This window comes from Sebastes umbrosus, chromosome 20 (genome assembly GCF_015220745.1).
Source record: "Sebastes umbrosus isolate fSebUmb1 chromosome 20, fSebUmb1.pri, whole genome shotgun sequence".
NCBI classification, from domain to species: domain Eukaryota; kingdom Metazoa; phylum Chordata; class Actinopteri; order Perciformes; family Sebastidae; genus Sebastes; species Sebastes umbrosus.
In genome coordinates this window covers 22720215-22738623 of record NC_051288.1, presented here as the reverse complement: position 1 = coordinate 22738623, position 18409 = coordinate 22720215, and the positions used below count along the sequence as shown (strand labels likewise).

Genomic DNA, 18409 nt, shown 5'->3' with positions numbered 1-18409 from the left:
ATACTTCATTGCCCTCTCCCAGTTTTCTCTCGTGGTCACAATTCTCCCGCATTTCTCCCGATTTCTGAAAGTTTTCACACCTTTTTTCCTCTTCGTTATCACAACCTGTTTCTGGCACTGTGCAGCGTGTATAAGCCCTACTGTTTCCACCCGGACAACAATAGAGCTACACCAAATGTCTTTTCCCGGTGGAGGAGAGCTGCTCGCGACACCGCAGCGGTTTGGGCTGCGCTCGCCACACATCACAGCATCACAGCCAAGCCGCGGCGTGAGCCATTGGAAACAATTAGGTTTCAGAGCGTGGTGGTGTCATTGTGAGTGAGAGATGGAGAGAGAAATGGAGAGTACTAAGAGAAAGAAATACTCCAAAAATGAATGAATGAATGAAAACTGATGAATATTAGCCGAGTTTATATCAGAGATTCACACAAGTTCACGCCAGAGGGGTGAATTATTCAGTTTTTATTCCTGAGAATTAAAAGTAGGCCTATTTAACATGAAAACGCCATTGCAGTGTACTTATTATTTTGTTATTTTCATTCTTTAAAAGTCACCAGAATGTAGGAAACAAAGTCTCTGAAACTCACATTTTTGGTTTTCAAATCCTCCCTATTTTTGAGGTCTTAATGTTGGCAAGTATGCAAAACAGTGAATTGTCCTGAAATTCAACCACAAAGAAACTACAGACTTCTATAATAACAATCAGTCCCTTAAGGGCAGCAAACTGGTTGGTAGATTCCAATAATCCTGATGTTAGAGAAACTTCCCAGCCTCACTTTCAATAAAAACTTATGTTCTGTGAAGTATGGGCTTAATACTGATGAACCCCTTCATTATTGGTTTCTGCAGTGGTCATTCTTTCCACGACTGATAATCCTTTGAGACAAACCTCCTGACTAGATTGTTATCACTACGACCGGCTTTGTTTGATCTCTGCCGGGTATCTTGTTTGCATTCGTCCTGATCAGTTTCCTTGTGTGTGTGAATCAAACACTCGGTTACTTCAGGCTAAGTCCATCACAAGTGTCCCACCCTCCTCCCTCACTCTCCGTCTATCTGTCTCCCTCTCCTCTACCCCCTCTCCCTCCCCATCCCGTCCCACGGCTGCTCGCCCCACAGCCCATCAGAATGACAATAGTATTGATGTAAAATGTGTCGCCTTTGGGCCGCTCAAGCATACAACCCCTGCATGCCTGGCCCAGCCACCGCCACAGTTTATGGCTTTATTGTGTCCCCTTTTATGTCCTCCCCTGTTGGGGTGGGCGGACAACAATTTAGAAAATTCACTGTATATGAGCGGAGATTATGCGTGTGTTGACGTGCGCGTCCTTGCGCACGGTATGCACGTATATCCGGATCAATTAGTCAGGGCACAACCCCTAAAAAATCAATGTGTCAACATGGACGTCAGCTTCGGCGGAGACGCCGGTCCCTCCAGCCGCTCTGGGGAATCTTTTTCACTGATCACACATGAAACAAGTTGAGTAACAACTCTACCTTTTTTCATGTGTCCCTCCCCATACCTCCCTCTCTCATTTCCCTCCCTCCCTCTTTCCTTTCTTTTCCACATTACCAGGGGGTGGCGTGTGATTGACAGATGGGAACGAATAATAATTTTTTTTTCGTAACCTAAGGCCATCTTCTGTGATTGGCTTGCCAGCTGACATCTCCAAACCTCATTCCCCCCGCCTCTCCTCTCCCCCCCCCCCTTTAATATTGGGCCTGTGGATGAGGCATCCTGAGGGAGAAAAAAGTAGAGAGAGAGAGAAAAAGATATCTACCTTAGGGAAGAACCTCAGAGAGAGGGAGGGAAGGAGAGGACGGGTAGGAGCGTGTGTGCATGTGTGTAAGAGACACTTATTCTCTTAACTACTAGGAGACAGACACACTTTCCTGGCCCGACTCAAAGAAGGGGGGAAAACAGGAGGAAGATTTTTTTTTTTTCTCAATATCATTTTAATCTTCCCCCTCATTCAACAATCAAGCTGCCCTAAAGCTCCTGGAAAACTCTTCTTCACTGCCTGCTGGAAGTTCTATGTATTGATCCATTTACCCTCTCACACACTACAAGGCTTACCTCATGGATTTGTATCTGATTGGATATTTGATGTGTGTGTGGTTGTCCAGCTCACGGGTGCTTGGAGGCTATCCCATCTGGTGGTGAGTACAAATTTCAGCATCAGACCCTGTAAAGAGAGAGAGAGAGAGAGAGAGAGTCTTTTTTTTTGGTCAAATGATCATTTCTGAGAGGGCAGAGTGTGCACTTTCAGTTGACTGCGTGGAAAAATGTTCTCCGGCCCAGTCCAAAGAATCTTAACCTCAAATACTAGTGTAACGGAAAAGGCTCGCCGTTCTTTCCCCCTCCACACTCAGGTCCATTTATCATATTGGCGTATGTTGTGATGCAAAGAGGATGGATTTTTTAGTTTGGGAACCACTGAGTGATTAAAAATGTAGACTTCTTTTTTGAATTTATTAGCGAGTGGTTGGCATGTTGATATGAATTGTCAACAGCACTGTAAGGTCTTGTGAGGCATTTACACACAACAGTGCAAGTCAGTGAGATTATTAAATAAATTGTGCATATATCGCTTAAGGACGCTGACAACACTGCTCAGTAAAACTCAACAAAGCCTCAAAAGAGACTCATGTTTCTACACCATAATCAATTCCTATCTTGAAATGCAAGCATATAATTTTAGGAGTGCCTCAGGGAGTACAATGATCATGACTTATAAGATCAGCGTCATTTTGTTTGCTATTGTGCGTCACTGTTCTACATTCAGGCCGCCGGCCCACAAACATGCCGTGAATTGAATCTGAATTGTTTTTTTGGGAGATGCATGACATGCGGTGGGCATAAAATCTCTGCCGCTGACAAACTTGTACATATTTTTTTAAATATTACAAATTTGTGGTCTGCCAAGGGGTATCAGCTGTAATTAAATTAATCCTTTAAAAAAAAAAAAAGCATATCATTTTGCTTTTCAATTGAACCACAATTCACCCCCTCCACTACGGATTTGTCAGGAGACAATATGTTTAGGTGCCGCAGGGTTTTATTCTTTGTTAAATTATCCCAGATCGCTTTTGGCACCAGCAACTGAAATTTAGAGGTTTATCTCATTACAAATTCAGCTACATGCAGCTGACCTCATAGCTCCTGGTCTTCTTTTGTAACATAAAGCTTCTATTTGGGAGATATTTGCGTGGGCGTATGACAAAGCTCTTTTGGCTCACGACACAATACTTGTCAGAGCTACTGCACTTTTAGTAGCCCAACTAGCATGTGGTCCCACTATAGCGCTGTCCAAACCGCGAGCATCTTCTGGTTTCATTTACAGAGCAGGCAGCTGCCAAGCACACAGGCCACAGGGCTGAAGTGTTAATGGCAAAGAGGACTTTACACCCACTCCTGGCTTCAGCAAGAACCAGCAGACAACGGCGACAAAGAGCCTGGGATTCTCTCTCTCTGTGTGAATTACCTGCAGCTGTTCTGTTCAAGGAGCTTACATGACACTGGTATAATGTTCGAACCTCAACAATGCGCACCAGCTTTGATTTGGGTAACAAATTTTCAAGTGTGGGTTGGGGGGAAAGGGTTACCGGGACGGTGGAGAGATGAAAAGCAGGAGCCGTAGCTCCAGGTGACTGGGCAGGTGCTGAGGAATGGGTGTCAAACAGCGCTGTCAGTGGCATCACCCCGCGGTGTCGAACACGTCCAAAGGGAGACAAAATGAGGTGGTGCGTCAAACAAGAGGGTGCTGAGTTTCAGCGAGGGCCCGGGAAGGCTCCTCTCAGCTTCTGTCTCAGGGGCGACGACTTGGCCATAAATTCTCTAGCGAAGGTGGGACGGGTTGAAGGGAAGAGCAGTTTTGACTGCTTTATGCCTGGCAGCCTCGCTTTTACAAGACGGGGTGTTGAAAACAAAACAGAGCATAAATAACTCCAGCGATATGCACATATGCATGGAGGGAGATGAGGTGTAGTAGAGAGACATAGTAAACTAATGAGGTGGGTTTGGAGAAGGCGAGACAGAGCAGTAAAGTGCCTTCTTGAAATGCAAGAATGTTTAAAGAACAAGGGTAAAAACAAAGTTAGAGAGAAGTCATGACAACTTAAAGCTTTGCTGTGACGCTACATAATCCACAGGTCCCACAGTGTCTCTGTCCAAATGCGTGGTTTAAAGATGAAAAAATATCTGCAGTGTTTTGGTTTCACCTTTTAACCTACATTAATAATCAAGGAATATCAATAAGAAGTTGAAGCTGAGGATTATGACATAACATTAATAAGAGTCACGGCTGGTATTGTATTAAGCCTGTTGTGGCTTAACTCATCAGCTACTGTCAGTCAGGCTGTGTGTTTGTGTTCCTTGCGTAAACAGCGGCAGTTGTAAGTGAATGATGACAGTCACTTTCAGCGAGGAATTACCTCAGCCTGAATTTACTCCCGATGCCAGCCATATAGCATCAGCTGTGATTATCGGTTTAAATCTGTCATATCACGCCGCACGGCCACGAGATGTTTAAATCCAATAACTGTTATTCTCTTAATCCTCGGTTATCATTCATCACTACTGTTGAATCTGCACGAGAAAGCAAGAGACATTGTACACTTGATTTTGCAGTTTCGAGCAGGGCCGTCTCATATGGATTCCACTGTTCCCCCAAAAAATGCTCCAGAAAATGTACATTATTGTGGAAATATGGGGAGGGAGAGAGGAAACGGAGCCAGAAAGACAGATAAAGAAATGGCAAAAATGCTGTAGAGCACACATCTGTTTTGAAAGTGTTTTATGATCAGCGTGCACTTTGCCGATGCTTAAATTGTAAAACAATGCATCCCTCATCATCCAATCTTTCTTTGCATTAGTGCACATGACTGTTTCACTTCCACTCAGGTGAAACATAAGTAATATGAAGCAGTCATAACTGCTTAATATTCTGCTACAGATGCAGACAAACTGTAGGTTATAAGTAACTCTGTATCATCAGAACAAAAAACAAGGAACACCATATGTTAACAGAGCAGATACACATAAAAATACTATTCTACAATTGTGCATTTTTAAAGCTTTCAGTGATCAACATCCTTTAGTTAAAATTTGGAGCATGCATAAAGCTTAAATTGTGTTTGCTGTTTGAAGGACTACTTGTGGAAGTTTTGGGAACCACAATAATGTCAGAGGCATATCTCTCGAAAGATCTCACGCAATGCTATCTACCAAACTCGCCAGTCTACACACAGACCTTTCCAGTTCAACCTGAGCGGCTTAAATGGGGCTCTAGAGTCCATCTCTGGGTCTCAGGAATGTCATTATCTGACTGTGACACCCCCCCTCACCACCACCACCTCCAATCTTCAACCCCAAAAACCCCTACCATTGGCAAAGGGATCACTTAAATGATTCTTACTGCGGGAAAATCCTCCGTCTGCCGCCTTGTGTGAAAAGATCAAGGATGTTCGGGTATTATTCTCAGCGGTGCGGTGGAAGGTGGAGAAAAGTCCAGAAGAATGTCATTCATAAGAAACTTCGGGGTTCCATTATGAATGGCTGAGGGCCGCCAGAGGGCCAGGGTCAAAGGCAATTTTGGGCTAAAGAGAAATGTCTCCACAGAGGGTGATGTCCACAGGGTTACAGGGAATATGGAAGGAGTAAAATCCTAAAAAAAACATGCATGACTATGTAATATGTTCTAAAATTACTAAGACCATAGCCCTAAGCAGAACACTTTAAATTTAATTAAACGTCTTGTGACTCAGATGCATTTTTATATACTGATCTTAAAGAAGGTTGCCTATCACAACGACGAAAAAAAATGCACGTCTTTAACTGCAATTTTACCGTCTGTGATTACGTTTACATGCACAAAATATTCCAGTTTTTGCCCTTATTTTGAAAAAGACAATATTCCTAGTAAGGCTGCACAATTAATCAACATTTTTGTGTCTCAAAATACCTTTTTAAATGACTTATTGTGGTGCTGCAGAGATGTCCTGGCCTACACATCATATTCTACAGACGTAAAGCATCTTTGTTTGGTACAGATCCTTGTAAAAATCACACCGTAATCATTTTAACAGTGTAAATGAGAATAATGATGTAAAAAACATCATTACCTCTAATATTGCAAATCATATCGCAATTGCAATATCAGTCAAAATAATCTCAATTTTCTCAAAATCGTGCAGCCCTAATTGCTAGCTGTTTACATGACTAATGAAAATGAATATTGCACTAATATTCACATTTCCATGCAGCCGTGCATACTCTGATTAACGTAACCGGTGGCGTACTGGACAGCCTCCCCCTTTCATTCCTTCAACCACCTTTCTGGAAAAGGTCGGCGTTGCGATATTTGCACATATCCAAAAACCTGTTGATATCCAGGTCTTTCATTATGTTTAGAATGGAGTGTGTTTCTCTTTCCGACCAGAAATGTGGGCTTCTCTTTTGGGCATGCATCTCTGCAAACTGTTGGCTAGTTGGTTTGATTTCAACGCACAGAGCTGGACGTACACAGGAAAGAAGCCGTGTGTCGCAAACTGACGTAAAAAACCCCATTTGAGACGCATATTGTGAATGTGCTGTACACATGTCCAAAGAATGCTCCTTAATATCAGCATATCCCACAGGTCTTAATAAGAAAATGCTCCATTCAGAATAAGGCCTAATTCAGAATATCCAAACAGAATATGCTATTTACATGACCCGTATCAAATTCCCAATATTGTCATATTCAGAATAATAGTGGAATATTAGCGTGCATGTAAACGTAGTCAGTGAGAGTTCATGTGCTGAACCAACACGTTACTTCACAAAACAAACTTACAAGACTGTCGTCACTAAACAAGCATGTGGGATGACATTATCCAGTCAAACCCCGGCTAGGCGAGAGGTTCAAAGGAGAGTGGTATTTCAAAGCAGCGAAGGCGAGTTCTAATCTTCAAACACTATCAAAGGACGTGCAGTGTGCTCTTGTAGGAAATGACAAAGTCCCCCCAGTGCACCGCTATTAGCTGCACTAAAACACAGGCCAGGACAGTTCCTCAAAGGGAAAACGGCAACGGCCAGAGGCAAGGAGATCATTAGGGGACACGTGTGGAGACGCAATATTTAAAGTCTTCATTTACCTGGCTGATCTCACCTGTATGACTTGTTACAGAGGTTTATTATTAGCAGAAAGCAACGTCTCTGACACACGGGGTCAGTGACAGAGATGTGTTGCTCACACCTGTACAGCCTGTATTCAGCCTAGGCCCTCAGGTCACTGACCAGGTCAACTAAACAACTTATCAGGATGCAGAGAGGACAGGAAGAGAGGACTATCACTCATCAATCAATCTCTTAAATTACGAGGAATTCAGTTCACATATTGTCAAAATAATGCTACAAATAATTTCAAATAAGGTGTCATGTCTTTGCTATCACAAAACTGCATCTCCAAACATGAATATTAATGACACGCTGATATAATTTGCACATTTCTCTTAAGTTTTTCAATACTAGTGGCGATTAGGGCTGCACGAAAATGATAATCACCATTATTTTGATCAATATCGAGATCACGATTATTTATCACGATTATTCATTGAGTTGACAAAATATTTTTATTGCAGTTTCACATTTAAATCAACATTCTTTGCATCAAAATAAGACTTAAAATAAGGTTCGTCTTCACCTGAATTCAATGCATCTTTGTTTCACTCGTTGACAAAACAAGTAATATACAGTATATATACAGACGCAACATCCAGGTATGTTTTTCACAGGCTGCTGCTGTAGGGTGCAGCGGCGTGAAAGCTCCACAAAAGTGAAGGTGGTGGCTGGCTGTTGGTTTAGGAGGCACTTGATTTGATAAAGTTTTACTATGTGTGGAGCATTTTAAACGTCAATATCGCAGCCCTAGTGGCGATATGATTACTGAGTTTCAGTACTGATACCTTATTTTTTTTTTTAGGGCTGTCCTTGACCAAAGAAATTCTTAGTCGACTAACACTCATACGATTTTGTCAACTAATCAATCGATTAGTTGATTTAATCGACAAATCTGTAAAACTGAGATTCTCCCAAAAGAATCACACAAAAGCACCACTTTAAATCTGGTGTTTACCAGAGATGTGTGCTCATAAGTTTCTTAGAAATAAAGTCATTCAGCATGGAAGAAGCATAAAAAACGACGAAGACCAAAACAACCGATTACTCGACTAATCGAATAAAGTTCTTTGCACTTTCCGAAATTGTCGCACTTTTAAAAATAAATACGACCTCACGTTGTGTCAATCACGTTTACACACCGGCTCCGAAACTTTCATCCTTCAGTAAAATTCTCTTTCTCATTTTCTGCGTTTTTTCGCATCCGTCAAAAGGCAAAAGATGGTTCTTTGACCACTCAGAGCCACCGTCTGTGCAAACGTCATAATCCAAAATGGCATCTGAAACATTCACTCCGTCTCTCAGCACAAAGCACTTTACGATAAAGAAATAAAAGAATACAGAGATGCGGGATTTAAAGATAGATTGTGGCTGGTGATTGCAGAACAGCTTGGAATCGGAGACGATCACAAAACAAAGGATGTAGAAGGATTAGACAGTAGTGATTGAGCTCTAGGCAGTTAAACGATAGCTTCTTGCTAATGTCATTCATTTATTAGCCCCGTTTAGGATAGCGCTATCCATCGCACCCATCTAGTTAATTCACTTTTGTATCGTATTGCAAATTTTCACAACAAATAGAATAATAAAACGTATTTGTCTCAGTGTGCAAGGTTTCTGTGCGTAACTTTTTTTATCGGATGACGGATTAAAAAAATGCGTACGAAAATTACAGACGTGTGCAAAGACCTCAAGAGGGGGCAGCCCTACTTTTTTGCAAAACTTTAAATTGGTAACTTTCGCAATGTTTCTACAAAATGCTTTTTTCATTATTGTCTAAACACAAGCAGCCTTACAAGAACGTGGTGTTAAATAAAATAGTCTAAAATTGGCACATTTTTTTGTCTAAATCAGGAATAATCTGATCAAAGAATGCATGAATAAGATTGTGAATCTGCCCAGACGTTCAATGCCAGCTTTGGTAAAAATTCAGTACATTTCAGCTGGCACTGAAAATGTACTGATGTACGACACTCAGCCCTACTGAGGGATACAAAGGTAAAAGGGAGAGGCAACAACATGCATGACAGTTGGTTTCATTAAGATCAGACATACTGCCTGACTGTGAGTGAAATATCTGCAGACTGGCGAGTTCTGTCAACCGGGTTCAACCCCAACAATGAAGAATCACACCGCAGTTATTTTCCAAATTACCTAAGCATGAGAAAGTCAACTGCAATTACGATTTTAACTACTTTTAAACACACAATGCGGTGTTTGAAATCGGCACAAAGAAATTCCAGACATACAATGGAAGATTCCAGACAATCCACTACGAGTTATGATTTGCATAGGATGCATTACCGCTGACAATCCAAGCAGCAGTGCCAACAAGCTGCCCCTAATGAGCAGTGGCAGGGAACAATGCACTGTTTGAGTTGTGGTTCATTCACATCACAGTCTCTCAAGACTCTCATTCAAACAAGCTCTGTCCTTTCAAGACAACAGATCAGACTCTGTCGGGTCCACCTGCAGACAGACAAGGACACCGAGCTCCCTGTGTGACGGGCATTCGTCGGTGCCTTGTTCCCTCCGGTGCACTTGTGTGCAGAGCTACTGCTGCTCTCATTCACTCTCTGACAGGCAGGTTCACAAGTTTACACCCTGTTCAGTTTCCCTCTTCACGTCTCCATACTTGTGACTGCAGGGGCTCCTTGTCCCAACTCCACACTCTCTGCAACAGTCTGCAGAGAGGAAGGAGGGGAGGCAAAGGGAGGTAGAAAGACAGAACAGGTTGGAACATTTTTCAGGGGTCCTGTCATTTTTTATCTGATCAGCCAGGAGCTGAACTACAAATCAAAAGTGTGCCAAAGAAAAATAGAAGACAACAAAACACAGACAGGAGCTTTGCATTCCAGCCTCCACCAGGAAAAGTCCCATCCTCGGGCAAAGCCGGCAACTTTCCTTGGCCCACTTACTCTCTTTCGAGTGTCTTTATCTCTCTGCGGACTCTGTTGTGGGATTCACAAATGAGATTCTGACGGCAGCGTTCTCAATGCACGTCTCCGACTGCTCTGCCAGGGCCTCATTTAGCAACACGATGTCCTCCAGGCAAATCTGACAAGTTGAGCTGCGGCGTCAACATATAGAGGTAAATTAGAGGTAGATTAGAGTTTAATGCAAACAATATTCTCGCAGTCTGTTTCTGCGGAGGCCTTTTCGGGAGCGCGGTTCGCACAGAGGAAGTGACAGAACGCACTTGGGATGCAGCGCTTCAGGCACAAACGCAGCATAAGCTAACATTATTAATTTCTCTTTAATGAAATAAGTTAACTTGTTCAGACATGGCTAAGAACGACTGGCATCGTCAATAATAGCAAATACACTGGAATGTGATAGCATTTTATCACATCTGTTACTAAAGACTGAATCCTTTCAAATTCCTTATTAACTCTGATTGACTACGTTTCGATCCTGCTTGATCTTCTTCAGGTCAAAAAATTGTCTTACAAAAGGTAATTTTTGACCTGACGAAGATCCAAGCAGGATCAAAACGTAGTTAATAAAAATATTGTGGCATGGAGTAGTGTGCAGGCGTTACCTTTTTCTTTACTGATGCTGTTCTGATAGCCTTGCACCTAAGTGATGTGCATATAATTAATCTTTTTCAACTAAGAAATTCTTTTGTAACATAGGTCAACATGTCACGGGAGTCCCAGGATCTGTTTACTGATTGGCTGTGGGTCCACTTTGACCGCACTTCGCCGCTAAAAGTTAAACTTTTCACAACTTTTGTTTGGCCGCACTTCGCCGCTGAATCAAACGGCCGCAGGTTGTTGAGCTCAGGAGCGGCCGCTGCAGCTTTTCCTAGACATTGCATGGCAGCTTGCCGCAGGCCGCACTTTGCCACTGCTCTGGTGTGAATTCAGTGTAATGCTCAAAAAGATTTGATGATTGATTCGTTACAGCATCAGAGCTGAACACATCCTGGTATTTTACTAACTTAACAACCCTAATTCTGCACAAATAATGTGTAGTTACTCAAATACATCATCTGCTCTAAGTGTCCTTTTGACCTGAAAGCAATAGCCCTGGGAGTGTCCCAACTTGTGATGAAACGTAATGGAAAATTATATCATTATGTGTTGGCAGTTTTCAGCGTGTCCTGCAACGCCGGTACACAATTAACGCTTTTACAATGTTTGCCCAGTATGAGCAATCAGGCACCCCACCTCTTGCCATCATCTCAGTGATAACCTTGTTGGAAGCAGGAGCTTACAAGTAGCAACACAACCATGTAGTTCACGCTGCCTTCATACATGCATGCATGTTTCCATGAGCCTCTGAATGGTGCCTAAAGGAATAATGCATGGAGGGATGGATTGTGACAGGCTCTCTAATCCCTCGCTTTTCCTCTCGGCTTCACCCTCATACTTTGGTTGCCACTTCTCAAAACTCCAATTTGTTCTGAACCACTAAAAACTTCAGTCAAAACAACCTGAATGTAAAACACATTTCAATTCGTTCCTCTCTGACCAGTGCTCAATTAAAATCATCCCTGTTAATGTACAAATTAGGGCTGCATGATGTTGGAAAAAACTGACATTGCACTGCTTTTTTTCTGCTAAATATATATTGCGATTAGGGCTGCACAATTAATTGAATATGAATTGCAATCACAATTTTGGCTTCCCACAATTAAATGAACATGATCGCCTACGATATTGACGTTTAAAAGGTGCGTTCTGCTCATAGAAAACTCTGCATCATCAAATCAAGCATTCCCTAAACTAACAGCCAGCCACCAGCCGACGATTGAGATGTTTTGGCTTCACTTTGGGTATAGACATTCTCTAAACAACCAATGTGTTTATCTAGCTCTTAATGTTGCCAATTTTGCTTTCGAAGTGCACCAGATTGAAGCAGTTAACTTTAAAATGTAGCTAACAAAGGGGTGGGGTGAATATGCCTGTATTTTTTCATATTGCAATATATATAGCAGAGACATATATTGCAATGTCAGTTTTTTCCAACATCGTGCAGCACTAATTTGTACATTAGTAGGGATGTAGCACAGCATCGAAGTGAAAACAGTGCTCTGTTTATTTTAATGTGAAAGTGCAATAAAATATGTTGGTGCTAAAATCAGTGAATAATCGTGATAAATAATCGTGATCTCAATATTGATCAAACTAATCCTGATTGAAATGCTGCATTCATGTTCATCCATTATTAATAAGCATCACCAATAGTATAGACAGGGGCCATTCTGCCTCTATGAGTACTTTTACTGGTGGAGTACAATAAGTACATTTTGCTAATAAGTACTTAATGCAGGACTTGTAATTGAATATTTCTACTTTTTGCTAGCTTACTTTTACTTATGCAAAGCAGTGATGTGTTGGTCACAAACGAGCCGACTCAAAGAGCCGGCTCTTTTAAGTGACCGATGGGAGCTGGCTCCCAGCCGTTTTTTTTTTTTAATTTAAGGGACTGTTTGTAAGATTCAGAAATGCTTGTTAACAGCGACACTTGTGGCCGTTAAGTCAACGAAAGTCAGCGTCGGGATCACGCTTTGCTCGCTCTATATAGACATGAACGAGCATCACTCAAAACAGTGAGGCGACAGACGTCAGCTAAAACCACAATATCACTCTATATTTCAGCTGCTTGGCAGTAATGTTAGCTGACCAGACGAAGGTCTCTCCATGAATCATTGCTGATCCTAGTGTTGGCTTTTCCTGCTTCAGCCACCGGGGCTGAAGCAGGAAAAGCGGGTCAGTGCCGGGGCTGAAGCAGGAAGAGAAACATTTCTCGCTGCGGAGCCCCGTCACTTCACAAGACACGGAAAACCTCTGTTGGTCTGGAGGAGCTGCAGCAGTTATTTCTGCACAAACGTCCACTGTACATTCACTAGATATTCTCAGAGCTAAACTAACTCTTCTGCAGTGTGTAGTGTGCGCACATGCACGTAAGACTGGAGCGAGAACGCGCATATTATGCGAGCGTGCATTGGATCCCGACCCGGTAGATTTATATGTGTAAAAAGTTACAAACAGTCCCTTTAATTCAAGGCACAATGACAGGACGATCTTCTCCGCGCCTTGGTGAGCTGAGCCAAATGATCTGGCTCACTAAAAAGAGACGGAATTCCCATCACTAGTTTCTTGCGTAACTTACGTAACGTTTATGTTACGTAAATGACCTGGGTGCTCGAGCCCAGGACCGTTAACGTTAGGACAACAATAAAACACATTTTTAAGGTGCTATAAAGGCATTAAACTACATGAAAAAGGCGGAATAATTACAAGTTTAGTAGAGATTATTTACCCAGCTGTCATGTAGCATACATCATCTTTTATATTTAAGATAAAACGTTACGTTACATTGGAAGACAGACACGTTAGTTCTGTTTCCGGTTCTGTGAAGGTTAAATAAATAACGTTTCAATTCAACAGGCCGTTTGAGAACACTTACCACTGTTTAGAAGACATGTCCAGATTCCTCATAGATTATTCTTATGTTATACAATTAATTAAAACTAAAAACCAAAACAAAATTTGCTTTAGCAGCAGAGAGGATGAACCTGTTTATCATGTTCTGACCAAATATGGCAACCGGAAGTGACGTATTATCTCCTCGGTTGTTTTTGTGCAACTCCAGGAAAAGAAAATGAAATAAAATAAAATAAATGAAAAACAAAAAAAATAAGGGTAAAAATAAATGAATAATAAAAATAAAAATATTTATTGTAACGTTATATGAAATAAAACAAAATTAAAATTCCATTTAAAAATTAAATCAAATTCAATTAAATCATCTTAATTCAATTAAAAATAAAACAAATAAGATAAAATAAATAAATAAAAACTCAAGAAAAAGAAAAACAAATTCAATAAAATTAATAAAAAATTTAAAAAAGTTCAAAAAAATAATGATTTAAAAAAACTCAAGAAAAATATCAATATTTATTGTAACGCTATATGAATGATGTGTCACACAAGCAATGAGGAGAGTAAATGCTTAGACTTTATTGTAAACATCAATGCAAAAGTGTCAAATGTAAAAAATAATATGAGAGGCACACGCTGAGGCCAAGCAACATATCAAGTTTTATAAAAATAAAACAGGTACAATGTAACTTAGAGTGTGTGCTGATGTGTGGAGGTCTCAAGCCTTTGCCATGTTATGCTTGTGCAATTTAAGCCAAGGTTAGGACCCAAATCAGTGTAAAGGGCCTACATCGGGTTTATTTTACAGTCCTCACTTAAAGATAAGCGGCTACTCTGACAGGTTTTGAAGTCGTATTCGATTACACGTATACATGACCGTAGAATCTGAGCAGGCACCTGATCATGATGATTAATGAGGCAAACACGCCAGAGATCAGCACCCCTGTTCTTAGATATTTGTACATGGGCCCTGGTCATGAACTTCAAACTGTTTCTGTAGGCCGTCAGGCTAAAGGCGGCGAGGTCAGATGTCATGTTCTGCTCAACAGGTTCAGAGGGTCACCTGGTACTTTCTGTGCCTCTGGACATAGGAGGCTGTCACACAAAGAAAGCTCACCTGTGCACAGACATGCGCTATACACACTGACCCCTGTAATGCAGACCTCCCACATTAGCAGCTGCAACAGATTTCTGACAGTACAGGAGACAAAACAAAAACAGAGATTTCACTTTTCTAAAGCAGCAGCAGATTGTAGCGGTGATTTTATTGCAATGGGAGTGGTTGAGCCAAAAGTTTTTGTTGACAGTGTTACAGTCTTGATTGCGTGAATTTCCACTCTTCAGCGAGGTGTGTGGTGGAATCCCTTTGTTTCCTCTGCTTCATTTCTGTGGTTTGCAGCGGCCCGTCATACTTTCACATCAGCCCAGTTTAGATACTGAGAAAACCCCCGACCAAGTCGTAAAACCCCCCCCAGGCCAGTAGAGGCCCCATCCGGACCTGCCCGGGCATGCACCTGCCAAACCCTGCCGCTCGCTGCTGTTTGGCTGCTCGTCTCGTCCCCTGCAGCAGATTCCCCCGGCATTCTGCCTCTGTGGAGGTCTCTGCGTCTGCTGCTCCCTCACTCGGTTGAGACACGTTGCTCGTGGCTTCCGAGAAGTGAGGCAGGATCAGCATGGCTCACATGTGGTCTGCATGCATGCGTCTGTGTGTGTGTGTCTGTTTGCACGATACGCCTCATAACCCCTCAGGGTTAAGACTCTCATTAGCACCTAGCCAAAAAGATATCCCTTTCATCTCATCTGTCCATACGGATCAACTGAGGCACATCCTTTGCAAACAAAGACAAATAGGCTGGCAGATCCACAGCCTGTAGTCTAAACATGCTATGTCCACCACAAAGTCCCATGCGGTTAGCTAATTGATTCCATCAGAAATCCCGAATTCACTGCCTAAGCCAGTATGTCAGAGTGGTGGGCAAGCGGTTTCGCTGTCCTGAACAGAACCTGAAATGTAGCAGAGGTTGGCACAGCGGTCTAAACACACAGATAGCTCACTTGGGAAGGAAAGATTTTCCTTTGAGTTAACTGACTGATGTTGTTGGGGAGCATGTGACAACGGGGTTCAAATGCAAGCTCTGTTCAGTGCATCGCCCACTCTGGTCCATCCCACGACTGAGATTAATGGGCAGTAACCACGCGAGCAGACAGTGTAATTAAGGCCCTTAGTCACTCAGTCACCAGACGGAGTGAAGTCAGCAACACTTGAAGTCAGTGATGCTGCTGGGATCGGGACCGGCAGATGAGCTCATGTGGCTGCCTTCGCTTCGGTAAACTTGAGACAAGAACATGAATGAGATTGATGAGCGCTATCAAATTACCGCATGGGAACATCAAATTGGGCAAAACAGCATTTTTAAGTTTGAATATGGAAGACTTATTTTTCCTCGTGCAAAGAAAGCAGTGTTTTTGAATAGTTTATGTAACTGTGCTGTCGTCGAGGAGCTGCGATCAGACGGGGTTTCGTACTGAAACATAAGAATTGTTTGTTGTGTATCAGTGTCAGTCAGGAGGCCAACAACACAAGTGGCTTATAGCTGATTATGCGATCATCGTATATTACATTACACCAGCTGTAAAAGCAAAACAACTCAGTCTCATGTCTCGGTGTGTAAGCTCCGCTGGCAGACCTTGATACCTGGGAGCCTGCTGCAACAATGCTCACCTGAGATCAAAAACAGTGTTTGAGAGAGGAGGAGGGTGTTTGGAGGTGGGGGCAGGGTTTAGCCATATGTAGAAAGCAAAAGATGAGCTAACTATGGGGGGATTTTTTTTTTTTTTTCCCGTGACTTCAATGGCTTGACTTTTGTGTTGGGGTGGGGCACTGCGCTGCACTCATCTGTCAGAGTCAGTGGCTGCTATGATTGGGTTGCGCCCTGCGGGGGTCCTGAGGTCATCCCGAGTGGCGCTCTGATCTGATCAGCGTCAATTGTTCCCCCGTGATCCCGCCATGGCCTCCAGCGCCACGTTGTCCGCCCAGACTCAGTCAAGTGCTGGAGAGTCTGCTCGACGCCGGTGAGAGCTGTTGGCGGCACAACTTCACACCCCAACACCCAAGTCACACACATCTATTGTAAAGCAATCATCTCTTCAGAACCTCTACATAAACATGTATGTTTCTTCACGTATGCCCAGATATAAATAAACAAGACATCTGAATCCGACATCAGTAACTGTATGACCTTCTGGAAGAAACCGCACAGTTATGTTTGAGCTTGTCATCACAGAAAGCGTGTTAAAACATGGGCATGGCAAACATGTTCCCTCTCTCTCGCTGTGTTTTATTTCAAGAGAACTAGAAAGCAATTAAAATTAATTACCTGAATGAAACTATAATGGTTTCTGGCATCACATGCTGATCTTGGCTGTCTCGTCGTGGTGATTAATCCCCCTCTTAGGCACATCTGCACGAGCCTTCTGGTGAGGCACGTACCTTTAGATATGCTGTTTTTCGTCCATCACCAGAGAGCTCATCTGTAAGAGCTGTCATTCTTATCAAAATCGGCTACAGAGGAAAACCGCAAATTAATGATGGAACAGTCGAGGCAGGTGTTTTCATCTATTTGAAACGGTATGAGGGGGCTTTTCCCAACCGAAGCAGACAGGTTCTTGTGTGTTATCTGTTAGATCAGCAGATCTGTGTATACTAACAAGTGGGAACACTTTGAAAAGTCAGTGCTAATAGCTTGTATCCCTGCCCTGAAGTGGGCCTACTACCCTCCCCTCTCCTGGTGGAAAAAAAGAGACAAAATAAACAGCAGCTTTTAGTTTGAACTATATTAAACAGATCAGTCAATAAAGTGACTGATGAAGTGTTCCTCTCCTCTTCTCTCACCGAGGCCTCGCTGGCAGGTCACCATCGCTGCTATTGTCAGGTTGAATTCAAGGAGGGCACAGACTTGTACTGGGAGGGAAGCAGTCTCACATCCCTCATCCTATGAAATTGTAAAAGCACTAGGGGCAGGGTATCTTACTGTAAATACATGTTCTACAACAAAATATTTTCGTTCAATTAACAAAAGAAGCCAAATGTAAAATGTTGTCTAAACACAAGCAGCAGAACAAGACTTTGCCCTGAATGAAATCATCAAAAAGTGGCAAAATGATACAAATCAGGAAGTATTCGGCCAAAGAATGTAAATCCCTCGGGATAAATTAAGTTCATCTTATCTTATAAGACGAGTGACAATCCGTCCAGACTTTCCAATGTCAGCTTTCACTACCTGACAGTTGTTTTGTGCTACGGATACTTTTAGCCAGTCTAGAGTTGTAACAGTATACCGGTATCGAAGGTATACCATGGTATGAAAGTTGACGGTTATCATACCGTGTATATTTGCTCATTTGCGGTATTGAGTTAAAGGTACGGACAGGAGCAGTCTGAGCTTTCTTGCACCTACAGTATATGTTAAATGTTAATAATCATAGGCCATTATTTTAAAAGCTCACAGCTGATTTCATTTTCCATTTACTAGTTAATTTAACATGCTATAGCGCTGCTAACAAGTACACTAAAATGCTTCAGGTCTATAACATATTATAGATTTTATCAGGTTTATAATTCTGTTCTCATTCATTTAAGGGTCATTGTACCTGCTAATATTACTAATAATACTACTACTTCTACTAATAAAAAATAGTGTAATACCGTATACCGTGATATTTTCTGAGATGGTTATTGTACCATGAAAATCTCATACCGTTACGACCCTAGCCAGTTCCAAAGAAGTATTGAGGTTCAATATGAACACTAAAAAGTAAGGCTGTCCTCAACCAAAGAAATTTTTAGTCGACAAACACT

The 18409-nt window shown here is 42.1% G+C and overlaps 3 protein-coding genes across 3 annotated transcripts in view; 1 reads left to right on the top strand and 2 right to left on the bottom strand.

Moving 5' to 3' along the window:
* thrab (thyroid hormone receptor alpha b) overlaps positions 1–2186 on the bottom strand; it is a 282111-nt gene extending 279925 nt beyond the window's left edge. The window contains exon 1 of the mRNA XM_037755729.1: positions 2078–2186. The gene's annotated coding sequence lies outside the window, so the exon portion shown is untranslated. The remainder of the gene's footprint in view (positions 1–2077) is intronic.
* ormdl3 (ORMDL sphingolipid biosynthesis regulator 3) overlaps positions 1–13606 on the bottom strand; it is a 31515-nt gene extending 17909 nt beyond the window's left edge. Inside the window, exons 1-2 of the mRNA XM_037755782.1 lie at positions 13577–13606; positions 2078–2186 (exon numbers count right to left, since the gene is read on the bottom strand). The gene's annotated coding sequence lies outside the window, so the exon portion shown is untranslated. The remainder of the gene's footprint in view (positions 1–2077; positions 2187–13576) is intronic.
* wnt3 (wingless-type MMTV integration site family, member 3) overlaps positions 1108–18409 on the top strand; it is a 29358-nt gene continuing 12056 nt past the window's right edge. Inside the window, exon 1 of the mRNA XM_037755785.1 lies at positions 1108–2160. Within this exon, the coding sequence (XP_037611713.1) occupies positions 2081–2160 (80 nt within the window). The 5' untranslated portion in view covers positions 1108–2080. The remainder of the gene's footprint in view (positions 2161–18409) is intronic.